The 19,535-nt window shown below is 39.6% G+C and overlaps 1 protein-coding gene across 1 annotated transcript; it reads left to right on the top strand.

Annotated features, from left to right (window-relative positions):
- Nucleotides 1-9,702: 9,702 nt before the first annotated feature.
- On the top strand, nucleotides 9,703-12,409 carry LOC104669602 (nucleolin-like). Its single transcript, XM_030934140.1, has one exon. The coding sequence runs from the start codon at nucleotides 9,810-9,812 to the stop codon at nucleotides 11,970-11,972; it is 2,163 nt and encodes a 720-aa protein (XP_030790000.1). The 5' UTR covers nucleotides 9,703-9,809; the 3' UTR covers nucleotides 11,973-12,409.
- Nucleotides 12,410-19,535: the final 7,126 nt, after the last annotated feature.

Below are 19,535 nucleotides of genomic sequence, written 5' to 3'. Positions count from 1 at the left end.
TTCAATGTTATTATTGATAAGTAAGAACTTACACTTGCTATTTTGTCATTTGTTTTCTTGTGGTTTGGATCTTCTCTTCCTTCTTCCCTTCTTTCCTGTATTCTTTTTAGTGAAGATGGTTTTCCCTGGTGGTATGTTTTAATTTATTGCTTTTATTTTTTTTTTTTTCAAGATGGAGCCTCACTCTGTCGCCCAGGCTGGAGTGCAGTGGTGCAATCTCAGTTCACTGCAACCTCCGCCTCCCAAGTTCAAGTGATTTTCCTGCCTCAGCCTCCTGAGTAGCTGGGATTACAGGTGCTCACCACCATACCCAGCTAATTTTTTGTATTTTTAGTAGAGACAGGGTTTCACCATGTTGATCAGGCTGGTCTTGAACTCCTAACTTCATGATCTGCCCAATTCAGCCTCCCAAAATGCTGGGGATTACAGGCATGAGCCACCGCACCCGACCCTATTGCTTTCAGTTTTTGAGTCTGCATTGTATGTTTTTTGATATGAGATTACCATGAGGCTTGCAAATAACACCTTATAACCCATTTTTTTAAACTGATGCCAACTTAACACTGAATAAATACACAAAGCAAAAAACAAAACTAATAAAAACTCTACACCTTAACTTTGTCTCCAAGCTTTTTAACTTTTGGTTGTTTCTATTTGTTTTTATTGTACTGCTTATGTCTTAAAAAGTTGTAGTTACTATTTTGATTGTTCCCTGGTTTGGTCTTTCTACTTAGTGGTAGTTTACACACCACAGATACAGTATTATAATATTCTGTGTTTCTCTGTGCACTTACAATTAACAGTCAGTTTTATACGTTCAGACAATTGCTTCTTGCTCATTATCATCCTTTTCTTTCAGACTGAAAAACGCCCTTTAGCATTTCTTGTAGGAAATATCTGCTGTTGATGATATCCCTCAGCTTTTGTCTGTCTGGGGAAGTCTTTATTTCTCCTCATTTTTAAAGGATACTTTCACTGGATATACTATTCTAGGCTGAAATATTTTTTCTAAATATGTCATGCCACTTCCTCCATGGAAAGATTTCCTGTAAGGTTCCCACTGAAAAGTCTGCCGCCAGACATATTGAAGCTCCATTGTATCTTATTTGTCCCTTTTCTCCTGCTGCTTTTAGAATCTTTTCTTTATGTTTTACCTTTGGGAGTTTGAATATTAAATACCTTGAGTTAGTCTTCTTTAGGTTAAATCTGCTTGGTGTTCTATCATCTTTTTGTACTTGCATATTGATATACTTCTCAAGGTTTGGGAATGCTCTGATATTATCCCTTTGAATAAACATTCTACCCCATCTCTTTCTCTACCTACTTCATAAGGTCAATAAATTTTATATTTGTCCCTTTGAGACTATTTTCCTAATCTTGTAGATGTGCTTCATTTTTTTAATTATTTTTTTCTTTTATCCCTGCTGACCGTTCATTTTCAAATAGCCTGTCTCCACACTCACTAATTCTTTCTTCTGCTTGATTAATCCTGCCTTTTGAAGCTTTCCAGAAATTCAAAAGGACATTGGTGTTATCACTTAAGCTGTAATTGCTTTAGGGGGCACCTGCAGCCCAGTAATGCTGGTGTTCCTGTAGTCTCACCAAGGTACTGCTTTCATGCTCAGACAAAATTTGGAAGAATTATTGGGTTTAGCAGGCAGAAACTATTGTTCTCTTCTCTCACTTTCTCCCAAACAGAGTCTCTCTGTCTGTTCTGAGTTTCCTGCAGCTGGGGGTGGAGTAACACAGCACCTTTGTGGCCATCACTACTAGGACTTTGCTGGGTCAGATCTGAGGCCATCACAGCCCTGTGTCTCATACAAGGCTTGCTATAATCACTCTTTGCCTACCACTTGTGTTCACTCAAGGCCCTGGGGCTGTACAATCAGCAGGTGGCAAAGGCACTAAGGCTTGTATCCTTCCCTTCAGGGTGATGAGTGCCTCCAGGTCCCAGGTGGGTCAAGAGTTGCCATCCAGGGGCCAGGGACTGCAGTCAAAAACCTTAGTAGTCTACCTGGTGTTCTAGTATATCATGGCTGAAGTGGCACTCAAACTACAAGATGCAGCCCTTCCTACTCTCTGCTACCATTTCCAAAGGTAGAGGAGCCTCACTCCATGGTTACTGTCACCACAGGCCCACAGGCAGTACTACCAGACTACCACCAATGTTTCCTTGAGGTCCAAGGCCTCTTCAGTCAGCCTTTGGTGAATTCTGCCTGGCCTGGGACTCATCCTTCAGAGCACTGGGCTTCCCTTTAGTTCAGGCAAGGTCCAAAACTGCTGTCCAAGGGTCAAGTCCTGGAATCACGGACCCCAAGAGCCCACTTAGTGCTTTACTCTCCTGTGGCTGAGCTGGTTCCTTAGGTACAAGACAAAGTCCACTTTACCTTTGCCTTTGCTTTTCTCAAACAGAAGTTTTGCCTCATAGCCATCACATCTGGGGACGTGCAGAGTCTCATCTGAAGCCAGCAAGTCTGTGTATCTCACCCAAGGCCCTCAATGTAGTATCTGGGTATCACTGCTGATTATTCATGGCCACAGGGCTCTTCAGTTAGCATGTAATAAAGTCTGCCAGAACAAGGTCCTTCCCTTCAAAGAAGCAGGTATCCTTCTGCCCCAGCATATATCTGGAAATGTCATCTGGAAACTAGGGCCTGGAAAGGGGGCCTCAAGACTCTGACTGGTGTTCTATCTTGCTGTGGCTGAGCTGCTATCCAAGATGCAGGACAAAGTCTTCCCCATTCTGTCCTCTCCTCTCCTCAAGCCGATGGAAGGAGTCTCTTTTGCAGCTGCAAGCTCCGCAGCTTGGGGTTAGGGTAGAGGTGATGCCATCACTCCCTTAGTCACTTCAGTTGGTGTCTCAGTAGATGGCATATCCCCCAGTTCTCTGGCGCTGATATAGTTTAAATGTTTTCCCACCAAGTCACATGTCAATATGTAATCCCCAGTGTTGGAGGGGGGCATGGTGGGAGGTGGTTGGATTATAGGGGTGGTTTCTCATGAGTGGTTTAGCACCGTCCCCTTGTACTGTCCTCATGATTGTGAGTTCATTCTCATGATATTTGGTAATTTAAAAGGGTGTGTGTCACACCCTTTTAAATTCCTCTCCCCTTACTCTCTCTTCTTCCTGCTCTGGCCATGTGAAGTGCCTGCTCCCACTTCACCTCCCACCAGATTGTATATTTCCTGAGGCCTCCCCAGAAACTCAACAGAGGCCAGCACCATGCTTTCTGTACAGCTTGTGGAACCATGAATCAATTAAACCACTATTCTTTACTACTAATCCAGTTTGAGATATTTCTTTATAGCAATGTGAGAACAGACTAATATAGGCTCTGAGCCCAGTTCAGCTCTAGGACTTGCCTAGAAGTTGCAGTCATTGTGGCTTAGACTTCCTTTCAAGTTTATTTAGGTCCCTGAAGCACTTTGGCCCATGGTGGCGAGTGTTACAGGAACTCAAGTTCCACCTGTTGGGATCAGAGATTTCCCTCTGGCTAGGGGTGGTGTAAATGCTCCCTCCATGTGGAGGGTCAGCTGAGTTAGGTATGTTTTTTCTTTCTGCAATAACAGGATAGCACTGAGTTCATTGCCTCACAGTTGCTGAATTCTCCCTCTCCCCAGGGGACAAAAACATTCTCTTCACTATGCCACTGCTGCTGGGAGGTGAAGGAGGGGTGGTGTTGGTGATTCAAGACTTTTTTCCTGCCTCTTTAGTGCCTCTTTCAGTGATATGAAGTTAAAACCAAGGAGTGTTAGTGGTCACCTGTATTTTGGTTCTTATAAAGGTGCTTTTGGTGTAGACAGTTATTAAATTGCTGTCCTTGTAGGGGGAGGACAATTGGTAGAGCCTTCTCTTCCACAATCTTGCTCTGCCTCCAGAACCTATATTGTTAATAAGTACTTAGAATGCATAGCCTCCATTTACTACCTCAAGCAGCTAAATTTCCCAAGCACAAGCTGCTACCAACTTCTGAACTTTGTTCAGAGAAAAGCAAAGCATGTCCTTGAAAGAGAAGCAAGCTACTTCATTCACTTAAAGAACACCTACACCAGAAGAAATAACATCACAGGGATTGTGTTGTCATATTTGCCCTGCATTTGTAAATGGGAAAATAGTTCATTTGAGGTTTGGAGTGTGATTTCTCCACATCCTTGTCCTTTAGACACCTTTATGTGTTGGGGTTGTGTAATATGGAGAAAAGTAAGTGATGCTTTTTTCTGATCTATGCCTATTAGTGGCCAGAAAATGGGAATAGGAAGCTCTGGTCTGTGTTTAGGGTTTTTATTTTCTTGTTGAAGTTCTTAAATTGTAGTAGTATTGTGTTAATCTGGTTTCTGACTCTTTTTTTGAGTGTGTGACTCTAAAGTGAGTTACTGATAAATTTTTTAAATGTTTGTCTAGATAAAGAAAAAGGCAAGGTTTGCCTTTCCATGCTGAGGCAGCATGGCTAGCCCTTCATAGATGATCGTTTCTTAAAGTGTGAGCCACTGATCACCTGGATCAGCACCTCCACTGACATATGCAGACATATATACTCCACCCTGACCTGTGCAATCAGAATTTCTGAGGATGAGGCCTTAGAATATGCATCACCTAGGTGACTTTGATGCAAAAAGAAGTTAGCAACTATGTCAAGATTACTATTAGAAGGAAGCATCTGTATGGGTATTGCACTTTCCTTCTTTTTTTTTTTTCCACCCAGGCTGGAGTGCTGTGGCCAGATCTCAGCTCACTGCAAGCTCCGCCTCCCAGGTTTACGCCATTCTCCTGCCTCAGCCTCCCGAGTAGCTGGGACTACAGGCGCCGCCACCTCGCCCGGCTAGTTTTTTGTATTTTTTTAGTAGAGACGGGGTTTCACCGTGTTAGCCAGGATGATCTTGATCTCCTGACCTCGTGATCCGCCCGTCTCAGCCTCCCAAAGTGCTGGGATTACAGGCTTGAGCCACCGCGCTCGGCCTGTACTTTCTTAAACTCTTTAAATGTGTGTTCCGGGGAAACAGGACGTGACAAAAAAAAAAGTCACGGAAAATCAGCATACTTCAGCTGTGACAACTGGGAACAGAAACTCCCATGGTGCAAAGCTATGACTAGAATGCTATTAAAGCACTTTTTTTGCCTTTTCAGCAAATCTGCAATATTTCTCCATGGTCCCTTTGGAAGTGATGTGTCAGATTTAAGCGAGTTCAAACAAATATTCTGTCTTGAATCAATACCAGATTAGTACTTTCCTTTTTACTATAAAACTTTAAATCTTCTAGCTGGCTTCTTCTATTACAGGCCACCAACAAATTCCCCCAACTACTTTATGTGGAGCAGGCAGGCATAAGAAGGGGATGCAAAGAGAAAAAACAGAGACTCTGGGGTAAATGTCTTTTGTGAAGGTGGAATATATTGAGAATATATTCAACTTAGAGTAGAGGTTACAAACACAAATGAAGTCAGGAAGGGAAAAGAAAACTGCACATTGAGTTGGACAAATAAAACACTCGGCTCTTTTAATTTAATACGTTTTCTTACTTTTGATAGAGATGCAGGTATAATATATCGGTTTCATTTCAAATATGGCATACGAATACGACAATGTAAGTGTGCTAATAAACAGTAAGTGACATTCATCCTCAATGTCATAAGAAGTGGTGGGGGTTGTAGTAAACTGGAGGAGCCCATGCCACACATAAAGAGTGATCCAGCAACACAAGGCATAATAATAAATGGCAACTACACTTGGCCTCAGTGCCAGGAAGACAATGAGAGGGGAGAAATGGGGGGTGTAAACTGGAGAGCTCAGGCTAAAAGAGGGTATCACTCCTCTAGCTGATCCCTTAAGAAATGAGCACCTTTTGTTTCTTGATTTTATGATTCCTTCAGAAAAGTTAAAAATCTGGATATTTATGTGTGATCTCGTGATTTTTAAACGCTGGTAACTAATTCCATGTTTCAAAAAAGAAGTTCAAAAGGGAAAAATTAAACTAAACACTGTGTTTGTCAGGGCTGTTTTTGACTTCTGAACTGAGGAACATTTAACCCATTTACAGTTTTCAACCATCAAGAAAAAATAAACTAACAAAAAGAAGAACCAGGCAATAAAACCAAGAATTTGTCTAGGAAGTGAGAAAAGAAGAGTTTCCTCATAAACTAAGAGTAGATAGAACGTGAAGGCAGAGATAAATATCAGGAACACTAGAGGCAGCAGAGTGGTCACAAACCATTTGTCAATCCTGGATGGTACCTCAGAGATTGTATAGTTCAGCCCTCTAAGTTTACAGATGAGACACCTAAAGCACAGAGGTTAAGTGGGTTACTCAAAGTCAAATAGCCAGTTAGGGCCTTAGTCTCATGATGCCCAGTCATTCCACTAGACAAAGCTTTCTGTAGGGGTCAGTTCAGTGAACTCACTAATGAAGCATCTGTGAAAAAAGAGATGACCAATATCTTCTAGCAATTCAATTGTCATGCCTTTGATTATTTTTCTCCTTGTAACTGGCTGTGAAACACCTGATTGTGGGTGAAACTTGTGGTTCCTATGCACAACAAACAGCTTTGTGGATTTTAGTCTGTTTACTAAAGCCAATTTGGTGGGGCAAGTAAATGAAAAAGAAAGAAGGGCAAAACCGTGAGCATTTTATTTTGGTAGGGAAAGGGGCAATGGTTGCAAAGGTGCGGGGAGGGGGATGCATTTATTCCAACCACATGTACATAAAACCAAGAAGCTATGTTGCTTCCATTTCACTACTTCAGAAGCCTAAGAATGAATTCTGAGTTGAACAGTGCAAAGTGTGATTTCAGAAGCCTTAAAATACTATTCATACCGCATACTAAGTTACTCAAAACAAATTCAAGACGTTCGCTTCTGTGAAATCCTTTCACAGTTCCCTGCTTCCTTTCCTTTATTTAGCACACTTTCATTTCCAAGAAAGTCTGCTGACAAAATTATTTCTCTGCCCTTCCTTAAAGCTGTCTGATTCTTCAGATTGTGACCAGTATCTGATTGCTCATCCTAGAGGTATCATGACATAGTTGTGTCATCTTTCACTTTCTCTCTTCCTTTTCTATAGAGGGATGCTTATTCCTAAGCCATCAAGGTCTAGAGCTCTGAGCTTTCCTCTCCTTCTTTATCACAATGACTCACTTACAGATTTACCAAGAAGGAGCTGCCAAATTCACTATGGAATGAGTGAAGTGATGCAAGCACAGCTCCTGCCATCAAGACAGGTCTGTATTCCAAATTCCCAGCTCAGACTCACTAATCAAGGATTTGCTTCTGAAAACTTAGGAATGAGCAGTGGTCAGAAAGCACAAGTGAATTTCAGCATAACATGGACAAACATGGTCTCAAACTGTCTTAGGAAACAGCATTTTTACATACACACACACAATAATTCAGCAAAGAAATGAGGTAAACCTCAGTTGAATGGCTTTTCACTAGTCGATGAGTATTTATCGATAAACACCATGTACTTGCAAGATACTGAGAGAAGGAAAAGGTATGATTTGCATCTCCAAGAACCTTAAATTGTATATGAGAAGTCAAAAACTTACCAGGCATGAAATAATCAGATAGATACTTAGCAGTTAGAGTATGAGGTATCCTGAGGAAGTACAATAAGAACTTATAAAATAAAGACATCTGCATATTCTGAAGCATTAAGCAAAAGCTTCATGGAAGAAGAGGGGCTTCAGTTGGTTCTTGAGAGATAGATAGGACTTGGATGGATGGAGAAGAAGGTCCACTAAGCTAGAAGAACGGTAGGAATGGGGGCAGAAATAGTAGGATGGACAATAAGGAAAAACCGGTCCAGAATGAGGCTGAATATTCATGTAGGTGAGTAGTGGGATAGAAAATTATATAGAAACATGGAATAAGTGTCCTAAAAGTAAGGCAGAAGGGTTGATGTTTAATGTGTCAAGCAACAGAGAGCTATTGAAATTTCTTGTACAGGGATCTAGTTGATTAAAGTATTTAAGGAAGAATATCTGGCAGTAATATCCAACAGAGTGGGAAGAAAGAAATGAAGTTTGTGAGGCTATAGCATTAATGCAAATTTGAGGTGAAGGCAGCTAGTTTTCAGAGACAGGAAGTGGGTAAGGTAATGAAAATTTAACAGTTTTAATCAGAGTTACTTAGAATTAAAGGGTGTTAATGTAAAAAAAAAAAAGACTATAATTTTTCTAAAGAGGGTATTCACTTCATAAGTTAGTAAATTGAAGCCAAGAATATATAAGTTATTTCTCTCTAAGGTTACCTAACTAGGTAGTTAGTGGCACAGCATGGACTAGAATCCAGGCATTTTGACACCTTAAAAAGTGCACCTTGCAATACACCAAGCTGTTGAACTGAAATGAGAGCGAGACGTTCAAATGGAAATCCTTTCAGGCAGCAGTAGATAGGATATAGGTATACAGATGGGATGGTACCTGACCCACAATGGTGGATGAGCCTTAAGAGGGGAAAATGTAGAGATAAGAATAGATACATATTGATTATGGGGTGAGTGGAAGAAGGGTAATAACAAAAAACAAGGGGATAATCAAGAGGAAATCATGTCACAGGAACTAAGAGAAAGGACATTTTCAAAAGTAAAGGATAGAAAACTTCTACTTTGGGCTAAGATGGAATAATCGAGACTGAATTTGCCCTCTGGACTGAAACATTGAAAACAGTGAACAAAATATATGAAATAACAGTTACTAAGATATTTGACATCAGACAATGAAATGCAGTGATCCCTGAGAGATGGACGAAAAACAAGGGGAACCCTATTGTTGGCTCATCTTGCTGCTTTGAGAGTGTTTCCAGGCCCCAGTACGAAGAGTGGGAATCTGAGTCAATTTTGATCATCTCCTTGAGTTGAAGAGACAGAGCTGAGAGTCTACGGAGACCAAGGCAGCTTGAATTTGCAGAAGAGAGTAACAAAGAAGGCAGAGCTTCACAAAAGAAGAACTATAGAGATTTGCAGAGTGTCCCTTCAGTTATTCAACTGAGTACTTACCTTAGTAATGGAAATAGCCCTAGATTAAGCACTGCTGTAATATTCCACCTATTAAATCTTTAAAGCAAGCCCAGAAAGATTATTCTGTTTTCAAGTACATGTCCAAGAACAAAGCTTAAGACTATTGAAATAGAGAAATATCCAGCATCCAGTAAAATAAAATTCACAATGTCTGTCTTCCAAACAAAAATTACCAGGCAGACAAAAAAGGAGGTAAATATACATATTAAGAGAAGAAGACAATCAAAACTGACACAGAAATGACACAGATGGTAGAATTAGTAGACAGTGACATTTAAAGTTAACTGTATTCCATATGTTCAAGAAACTAGAAGGATTGAACATGCTAAAAAAGATTTGAAAAATAAAAAAGAACACAATGAAGTTCTAGATATGTAAACTTAATTAATGTCAGAGCAGATATTACCGAAGAAAAGATTGGTGAACTTGAATAAACAGCAATAAAAATGATCCAAAATGAAACATAATAGAAATAATACTGGGGACAATAGAGCATCAGAGAGAGCTGTGAAACCACCTCAGATAATTGCTATAAGTATAATTGCGGGTCTCTCAAGTAGAGGAGAAAGCAGAGGGATAAAAAATATATTTGAAGAAATAATTTCCAAAACTTTTCTATGGTTGATGAATACTATAAATCGGTAGATATAAGAAGCTCAAAAACCCTAATAACAATAAATATTGGTACGTGCTCCGGGATCTTCAGCACCCGCGGCCGCCATCGCCCTCACTTGGCTTCCTCTGGATTCATCTGCGCCACTTCTCCGCTCCACACTCCGCCGCCATAAGCCGCCATCATGGTGAAGCTCGCGAAGGCAGGTAAAAATCAAGGTGACCCCAAGAAAATGGCTCCTCCTCCAAAGGAGGTAGAAGAAGATAGTGAAGATGAAGAAATGTCAGAAGATGAAGAAGATGATAGCAGTGGAGAAGAGGTTGTCATACCTCAGAAGAAAGGCAAGAAGGCTGCTGCAACTTCAGCAAAGAAGGTGGTAGTTTCCCCAACAAAAAAGGTTGCAGTTGCCACACCAGCCAAGAAAGCAGCTGTCACTCCAGGCAAAAAGGCAGCAGCAACACCTGCCAAGAAGACAGTTACACCAACCAAAGCAGTTGCCACACCTGGCAAGAAGGGAGCCACACCAGGCAAAGCATTGGTAGCAACTCCTGGTAAGAAGGGTGCTGCCATCCCAGCCAAGGGGGCAAAGAATGGTAAGAATGCCAAGAAGGAAGACAGTGATGAAGAGGAGGAGGATGACAGTGAGGAAGATGATGAGGATGACGAGGACGAAGATGAGGATGAAGATGAAATTGAACCAGCAGTGATGAAAGCAGCAGCTGCTGCCCCTGCCTCAGAGGATGAGGATGATGAAGATGATGAAGATGATGAGGATGAGGATGATGACAACGAGGAAGATGACTCTGAAGAAGAAGCTATGGAGACTACACCAGCCAAAGGAAAGAAAGCTGCAAAAGTTGTTCCTGTGAAAGCCAAGAACGTGGCTGAGGATGAAGATGAAGAAGAGGATGATGAGGACGAGGATGACGACAACGATGAAGATGATGAGGATGAAGATGATGATGAAGATGATGAGGATGAAGATGATGATGATGAAGATGAGGAGGAAGAAGAGGAGGAGGAAGAGCCTGTCAAAGAAGCACCTGGAAAACGAAAGAAGGAAATGGCCAAACAGAAAGCAGCTCCTGAAGCCAAGAAACAGAAAGTGGAAGGCACAGAACCGACCACGGCTTTCAATCTCTTTGTTGAAAACCTAAACTTTAACAAATCTGCTCCTGAATTAAAAACTGGTATCAGCGATGTTTTTGCTAAAAATGATCTTGCTGTTGTGGATGTCAGAATTGGTATGACTAGGAAATTTGGTTATGTGGATTTTGAATCTGCTGAAGACCTGGAGAAAGCTTTGGAACTCACTGGTTTGAAAGTCTTTGGCAATGAAATTAAACTAGAGAAACCAAAAGGAAAAGACAGTAAGAAGGAGCGAGATGCGAGAACGCTTTTGGCTAAAAATCTCCCTTACAAAGTTACTCAGGATGAATTGAAAGAAGTGTTTGAAGATGCTGCGGAGATCAGATTAGTCAGCAAGGATGGGAAAAGTAAAGGGATTGCTTATATTGAATTTAAGACAGAAGCTGATGCAGAGAAAACCTTTGAGGAAAAGCAGGGAACAGAGATCGATGGGCAATCTATTTCCCTGTACTATACTGGAGAGAAAGGTCAAAATCAAGACTATAGAGGTGGAAAGAATAGCACTTGGAGTGGTGAATCAAAAACTCTGGTTTTAAGCAACCTCTCCTACAGTGCAACAGAAGAAACTCTTCAGGAAGTATTTGAGAAAGCAACTTTTATCAAAGTACCCCAGAACCAAAATGGCAAATCTAAAGGGTATGCATTTATAGAGTTTGCTTCATTCGAAGATGCTAAAGAAGCTTTAAATTCCTGTAATAAAAGGGAAATTGAGGGCAGAGCAATCAGGCTGGAGTTGCAAGGACCCAGGGGATCACCAAATGCCAGAAGCCAGCCATCCAAAACTCTGTTTGTCAAAGGCCTGTCTGAGGATACCACTGAAGAGACATTAAAGGAGTCATTTGACGGCTCTGTTCGGGCAAGGATAGTCACTGACCAGGAAACTGGGTCCTCCAAAGGGTTTGGTTTTGTAGACTTCAACAGTGAGGAGGATGCCAAAGCTGCCAAGGAGGCCATGGAAGATGGTGAAATTGATGGAAATAAAGTTACCTTGGACTGGGCCAAACCTAAGGGTGAAGGTGGCTTTGGGGGTCGTGGTGGAGGCAGAGGCGGCTTTGGAGGACGAGGTGGTGGCAGAGGAGGCCGAGGAGGATTTGGTGGCAGAGGCCGGGGAGGCTTTGGAGGGCGAGGTGGCTTCCGAGGAGGCAGAGGAGGAGGAGGTGACCACAAGCCACAAGGAAAGAAGACGAAGTTTGAATAGCTTCTGTCCCTCTGCTTTTCCTTTTCCATTTGAAAGAAAGGACTCTGGGGTTTTTACTGTTACCTGATCAATGACAGAGCCTTCTGAGGACATTCCAAGACAGTATACAGTCCTGTGGTCTCCTTGGAAATCCATCTAGTTAACATTTCAAGGGCAATACCTTGTTGGTTTTGACTGGATATTCATATAAACTTTTTAAAGAGTTGAGTGATAGAGCTAACCCTTATCTGTAAGTTTTGAATTCATATTGTTTCATCCCATGTACAAAGCCATTTTCTCCTACAAATAGTTTGGGTTTTGTTGTTGTTTCTTTTGTTATTTTATTTTATTTTATTTTTTTTTTGCGTTCATGGGGTTGTAAAAGAAAAGAAAGCAGAATGTTTTATGGTTTTTGCTTCAGCAGCTTTAGGACAAATTAAAAGTCAACTCTGGTGCCAAAAAAAAAAAAAAACAATAAATATTAAGACAATTAATATTGCTATAGCAAAGCATATCAGAATTAACCTACTAAAACAACTGATAAATAGAAAATCACACAAGCAGGAAAAAAGGACACATTAATTACAGAGGAACAAAGATATTATAAAAATGACAGCATATCTTTAAAACCAGAAGAACACAGTAGAGTAGTAGCTTTTTAATATTAGAAAATGAAGAATGAAATAACCTGTCAAACTATAATACTTTACCCAGAGAAAATATCTTCCAAAAACAAAAAAGATACCAAGGCTTTTTGAGCTATATAAAAGCTGAAATAATTCCTCTCCAACAGATCCATTCTACAAGAAATGTAAAAGAAAGTCTTTTGTAGAGAAGAAAAATGATGCTACATGGAAATATAGATTCATCAAAATGAATGAACAGCCCCAAGAATAGCAACAACACGGGTAAATATACAGACTTTTCTCATCACCTAAGTCACTTTTAAAGATAATCAACCTTTGAAAAAAAAAAAAAAAGGAAACTAGATAAAAACATTCTTTAAAAAACATAGGCCAAGGAAGAAATCAAATGGGAAATTATTTTGAGCTGCATCAAAATCAAGACACAATATATCAGAATTCAAGGGATGCAGCTAAAGCAGTAATTAGAGGGAAATTTATAGCACTATGATTTCTTTTACATTAGAAAAGAAATAAATCAAATCAACGACTTCAGAGTCCACCTCAAAAAACTAGAAAAACAAGAGCAAACACACACCAAAATACAAAAAAAGGATATAATAGAGGCCAGAGCTGAAATCTATAAAATAGAAAAACAATAGAGAAAATCAATGAAATCAAAAGCTGACTCACTGGGAATATCAATAAAACAGGTAAACCTTTAGCCAGGTTCTTCAGCAAATAAAAGAGAGGGTCGAAGGCAGAAAGAGAGCAAATACTTACATAATCAATATCAGAAATGAGAGTGGCAACATCAGTAAAGATTCTATAGTTATAAAAATGAGGAACGATAATGAACATTTTTATGCTGCTAAATCCAACAACCTAAATGAAATGAATGAATTCCTTGAAAGACACAAACTATCAAGGTTCAACCAAGAAGACATAGAAAATCTCAATAGCCTGACATTATTTAAAGAAATTAACTTCACACTTTGAAATCTTACCACAAAGACATCTTTTGGTCCAGACAGCTTTATTGGGAAATTCTATGAAATATTTAAAAAAGAAATAATAACAAGTCTACAACTCATCCCGAAAATTGAAGAGGTGAGGCTTGTTCTCTAATTAGTCTATGAGGCTAACATTACTCTGATATCAAAAACAAAGCCTTTACCAGAAAAGAAAGCTACTATTCAATATCTCCCATAAACATAGAACCAAAAAAAGTTAACAACATTTTAGAAAATCTGATCCAATAGGCCAGGCACGGTGGCTCACGCCTGTAATCCCAGCACTTTGGGAAGCCGAGGCAGGTGGATCACAAAGTCAGGAGATCGAGATCATCCTGGCTAACACGGTGAAAACCCGTCTTTAAGAAAACTACAAAAAACTAGCTGGGCATGGTGGCGGGTGTCTGTGGTTCCAGGTACTCCGGTGGCTGAGGCAGGAGAATGGCGTGAACCCGAGAGGCAGAGCTTGCAGTGAGCCAACATCGTGCCACTGCACTCCAGTCTGGGTGACACAATGAGACACCGTCTCAAAAAAAAAAAAAAAAAAAAAAAAAGACAGAAAAAGAAAAGAAAAAAAGAAAAATCTGATCCAACAATATACAAAAGGGACAATGTGACCAAGTGGAGTTTGTCTCAGGAATAAAAGTTTAGTATAACAAACATTTAGAAAGCAAAAAATGTACTACAATTCACCATCTTCTCAGATCACAAAAGCAAAACCACATGACCATCTCAATAGATACAGAAGACGAATTTGATAAAAGTCAGCACCAATTCCTGATAAAAGCTCTATGCAAACTAGTAATAAAAAGAAATTTCCTCAACATGATAAAGAGCACCTACAAAAAACCTGAAGCTAACATCATACTTTAGTGAAAGAGTGAATGATTTCTCCCTAATACTACCCTAAGAATGTAAGAACATCCACTCTCAACACTCTTAATCAGCATTATATAGGAAGATCTAGCAATTCGATAAGGCAAGGAAAGGGATAAAAGGCAACTGAAGAGAAAAAGAAGTAAAGCTGTTCCTATCACCAGACAATATGATTGCTCAGGTAAAAAATCCCAAGGAATCTTCAAAAAGCTACTAGAAATAAGTGAATTTAGCAATGTTAAAGGGTATAAGGTCAATGTATAGAAATCTAGTGTATTTCTATATATAAACAACATACAAATGTAAACAAAATTTTAAAATCAGTTCCATGTGCAATGTGATCAAAGGTGTAAAATTCTTAAGTATAAACTTTTTAAAACATGTATAAGATCTATATGCTGGAAGGTATAAAACACTAATGAACGAAGTCAATAAAGACAAATAAATGGAGATATATATTATGTTCATGAATTGAAAGGCTCAACACTTAAGATGTCTATTTTCTTCTCACTGATCTATAAATTCAACTCAATTGTAACAAAAATATCAGCAGAAATTTTTGTGGAAATTGGCAATCTGATTTTAAAATGTATATGGAAGAATTTCAAATATGATCAAGAAGAATCATACAGAATTCTAAATAAACTACAGTTGGCCCTCCATATCACAGGGTCTGCATCAATTAATTTAGCTAACCATGGATGAAAAAAAAAGCCTAGGAAAATAATAATTTAAAAATAAAGAACAAATAAAAACAATATAACAGAACAACTATTTACACAACATTTACTCTGTATTAGATATTTTCAGTAATCTAGAGATGATTTAAAGTATACAGGAAAATGTATATAGGTTATATGAAAATACTACACCACTTTATATGAGAGAATTGAGCATCCAAATTTTGGTATAATGGGGATATGTGAAGCAATCTCCAATAGATACCAAGAAATGACTGTATGTAGATGCTCCACACCTTAAGTAGGCACTGTGCATAGGGCCATCTTTCAAAAGACAGTAGTATGAAAAATGGGAGTAGAGGTGGTAGAATAACTTTACATGGAGAAATCTGTTTTTTCCAGGTGATTGTAAGTCATTGTAAACTCATGCAATTTACCTCTGTGATATTCCTCCCCAAATTCTAGAACCCAGTCTGATTATAAGAAAAACATCAGACAAATTCCCAAGAAGGGGCATGCTACAATAAACCTGACCAGTATTCCTCAATACTGTCAAGGCCATCAAAAACCAGAACTCTGAGAACCTGCCACAGTCAAGAGGAGGCTAAGGATACCTGATAACGAAAGGTAATGTAGTATCCTGGTTAGGACCTTAAATAGAAATAGAATAACAGATAAAAACTAACGCAATCTGAAAAAAATGTATGAACTTTAATTAATAATAATGTGTCAATATCGTTTCATTAGTTGTACCAAATGTCTCATACTAACATAAGATATTAATAATAGGAGAAATTATGTGTATGGGGGGTATAATATGAGAACCCTGTACTTTCTGCTCAATTTTTCTGTGTGTCTACCACTAGTCTAGGAGGGTCAGAACAAGGTGGACAAATAAAAAGCTCCACTGATTATCATCACTACCCCCACAACAAGAACACCAAATTTAACAACTATCTACACACAAAAAGCACCTTTATAATAACGAAATATCAGGTGAGCACTCACAGTACCTGATTTTGACTTCATATTGCAAAAAGAGGCACTGACGAGGGTAGGAAAGACAGTCTTGAATAACTGATACCATTTGTCCACTATGCCTTGGTAGTTGGTAGTGGCCACACGGTGAATAGAGAGAATCTGTACATTTGGGAGAGGGACAGCGCAGCAATTGAGACATTGCATTGAACTCACAGCAGAATGTATAACCGCGCTGAAATTCGCTGACATGCACCCATGGATGGAGTACTCAAACCAACCCTAGCCAAAAGAGAATTGCCCATTCCAGCAATCAGAATTGGAACTCTGGCAAGCCTTATGTGTCAAATAAAAATTAGTTTAATTATGTGATTTTCCAGATTGCTACTTGATAATATAGAGTCAAATAGTAGATAGGATCTTGGAGTTTAAAAGAACCAAATTTCTAAATTCTTACCATAACAATCTGGAAAATCATATAGTTAAACAAATTTTTATTTGACACATAAGAATATCCCTCATCAATCTCAACCTCAATTAACAATGGGTACATGACACAATAGTGCCATGTTTGACTTTTGTATTGTGTTACAAGTCCCAGGACATGCTAGTGAAATGGTGTCCCAGAGCAATACTTCAGGCTCAGCCAAGGGGCTCAATCTAATTACTGAGAGGATAATTCTGCCCTCTAGGTTTGCTTCTCTGAAGCTGTTTATGTGCCACTTTGACACAGGTGCTTGTGTTAAAGAGTCATGTGTGACAGGATGAGGCAGAGGTGGAAACTTATCGAAGGACAGACAAGTCCACTAAAATCATATTTTCAGGACTCTTCTAACTCAGATAACCATGTATTTTAATTAATATAGTGGCCTGTCAGCTTTCTATTTCAGGGTGAGAATAAATTTTATTTATTAAGTAAGATAAAGAGTTCTTCAACATTAAATAATTTCTATTTTTGTTGATTTTAGGAATTATGTTAGCTTTAAATTTTTAAAGTAAATTTTATTTTATATATTTGAGGTTTATAACATGATGTTATAGGATACATACAGATAGTAAAATACAGTAAAATAGATCAATATGAAGCACATAGATACATCTATTCTCTCCTATAGTTACTTTTTTGTGACAAGTGCAGCAAATTTTATCAGGGATTTTTGTTCAATAAGTATAGTTTAGCTGATTTTCAATTTTTTAAACACTATTTGCATAGCATGCTAATGTTTTAAGGTTTCTGTATTTGAGGAATGAAATTTCTTTTCTCACTAGATTTTTTTTTCCTGTTTGGCTAACATCAATAATAGCTTTCAACTAGTGTGCCATGAAGTCTTCAGAGTACACTGACCCCATCATTAATTGGTTGGTTCTAATGGTAGATTTACATTAGATAACATCTCTTTCTGAAAATAACTAGCTGAGCCAGGAGTCAAAACATTTCTAATATTTGGGGAGTTTTGTTGCTGCACTTAAAAAATCAAGAAACCAAAAAATTCAGTTAACAAAACACCCACATGCTGAATAACTAAAGTATTAAGGTAGCAATAGTGGAAATTTTAAATCTCCTTGTAAATCATTAGTCCTTAAAATTTAATATTAACCATAAAAAGAATTTACCTTACTTTCAAATTATTTTATCCTGAGATAAAGTGGGTAATGGGAAAATCTTATTTATTAAAGGATATATTTGAATGTTTCAATATCTTCACTTCTTATAAAAGTGTGCAAATGAAAGAAAAAAATTATCTCCTGCAAAATATCTTTTTAAATTTGAACTTTATTCAAGGTACCCTCTTGTTATCCCAGAGCTAATTGGCTTGCATGAAACTAATGCACAAATGAAAGTAAAAAAGCTACAACTAATTTGATAATTTATAGTATGGAGTGTTAGGCTCAGTATGAAAATTAAAATTACTGGGGGCGGAGCAAGGTGGCCAAATAGGAAGAGCTCCAGTCTCCAACTCCCAGCGCGAGTGACACAGAAGACCAGTGATTTCTGCATTTTCAACTGAGGTACTGGGGTCATCTCACTAGGGAGTGCCGGACAATCAGTGCTGGTCAGCTGCTGCAGCCCGAACAGCGAGAGCTGACGCAGGGCGAGGCATTGCCTCACCTGGGAAGCGCAAGGGGGAAGGGAATCCCTTTTCCTAGCCAGGGGAACTGAGACACACAACACCTGGAAAATCGGGTAACTCCCACCCCAATACTGCGCTTTAAGCAAACGGGCACACCAGGAGAATATATCCCACACCTGGCCGGGAGGGTCCCATGCCCACGGAGCCTCCCTCATTGCTAACACAGCAGTCTGCGATCTAACCGCAAGGCAGCAGCGAGGCTGGAGGAGGGGCGCCCGCCATTGCTGAGGCTTAAGTGGGTAAACAAAGCCGCTGGGAAGCTCCAACTGGGTGGAGCTCACAGCAGCTCAAGGAAACCTGCCTGTCTCTGTAGATTCCACCTCTGGGGACAGGGCACAGCTAAAAAACAACAACAAAAACGCAGCAGAACCTCTGCAGACGCAAACAACCCTGTCTGACAGCTTTGAAGAGAGCAGTGGATCTCCCAACATGGAGGTTGAGATCTAAGAACGAACAGACTGCCTGCTCAAGTGGGTCCCTGACCCCTGAGTAGCCTCACTGGGAGACATCCACCACTAGGGGCAGTCTGACACCCCACACCTCACAGGGTGGAGTACACCCCTGAGAGGAAGCTTCCAAAGTAAGAATCAGACAGGTACACTCGCTGTTCAGCAATATTCTATCTTCTGCAACCTCTGCTGCTGATACCCAGGCAAAAAGGGTCTGGAGTGGAAGTCAAGCAATCTCCAACAGACCTACAGCTGAGGGTCCTGACTGTTAGAAGGAAAACTATCAAACAGGAAGGACACCTATACCAAAACCCCATCAGTACGTCACTATCATCAAGGACCAGAGGCAGATAAAACCACAAAGATGGGGAAAAAGCAGGGCAGAAAAGCTGGAAATTCAAAAAATAAGAGCACATCTCCCCCTGCAAAGGAGTGCAGCCCATCGCCAGCAACGGATCGAAGCTGGTCAGAGAATGACTTTGACGAGATGAGAGAAGAAGGCTTCAGTCCATCAAACTTCTCAGAGCTAAAGGAGGAATTACGTACCCAGTGCAAAGAAACTAAAAATCTTGAAAAAAGAGTGGAAGAATTGACAGCTAGAATAATTAATGCAGAGAAGGTCATAAACGAAATGACAGAGATGAAAACCATGACACGAGAAATACGTGACAAATGCACAAGCTTCAATAACCGACTCGATCAACTGGAAGAAAGAGTATCAGCGATTGAGGATCAAATGAATGAAATGAAGCGAGAAGAGAAACCAAAAGAAAAAAGAAGAAAAAGAAATGAACAAAGCCTGCAAGAAGTATGGGATTATGTAAAAAGACCAA

The sequence above is a fragment of the Rhinopithecus roxellana genome, chromosome 7, assembly GCF_007565055.1.
Source record: "Rhinopithecus roxellana isolate Shanxi Qingling chromosome 7, ASM756505v1, whole genome shotgun sequence".
Classification (NCBI taxonomy): domain Eukaryota; kingdom Metazoa; phylum Chordata; class Mammalia; order Primates; family Cercopithecidae; genus Rhinopithecus; species Rhinopithecus roxellana.
Note: the sequence above shows the minus strand (reverse complement) of the source record. Positions and strands in the feature narration are given on the sequence as shown.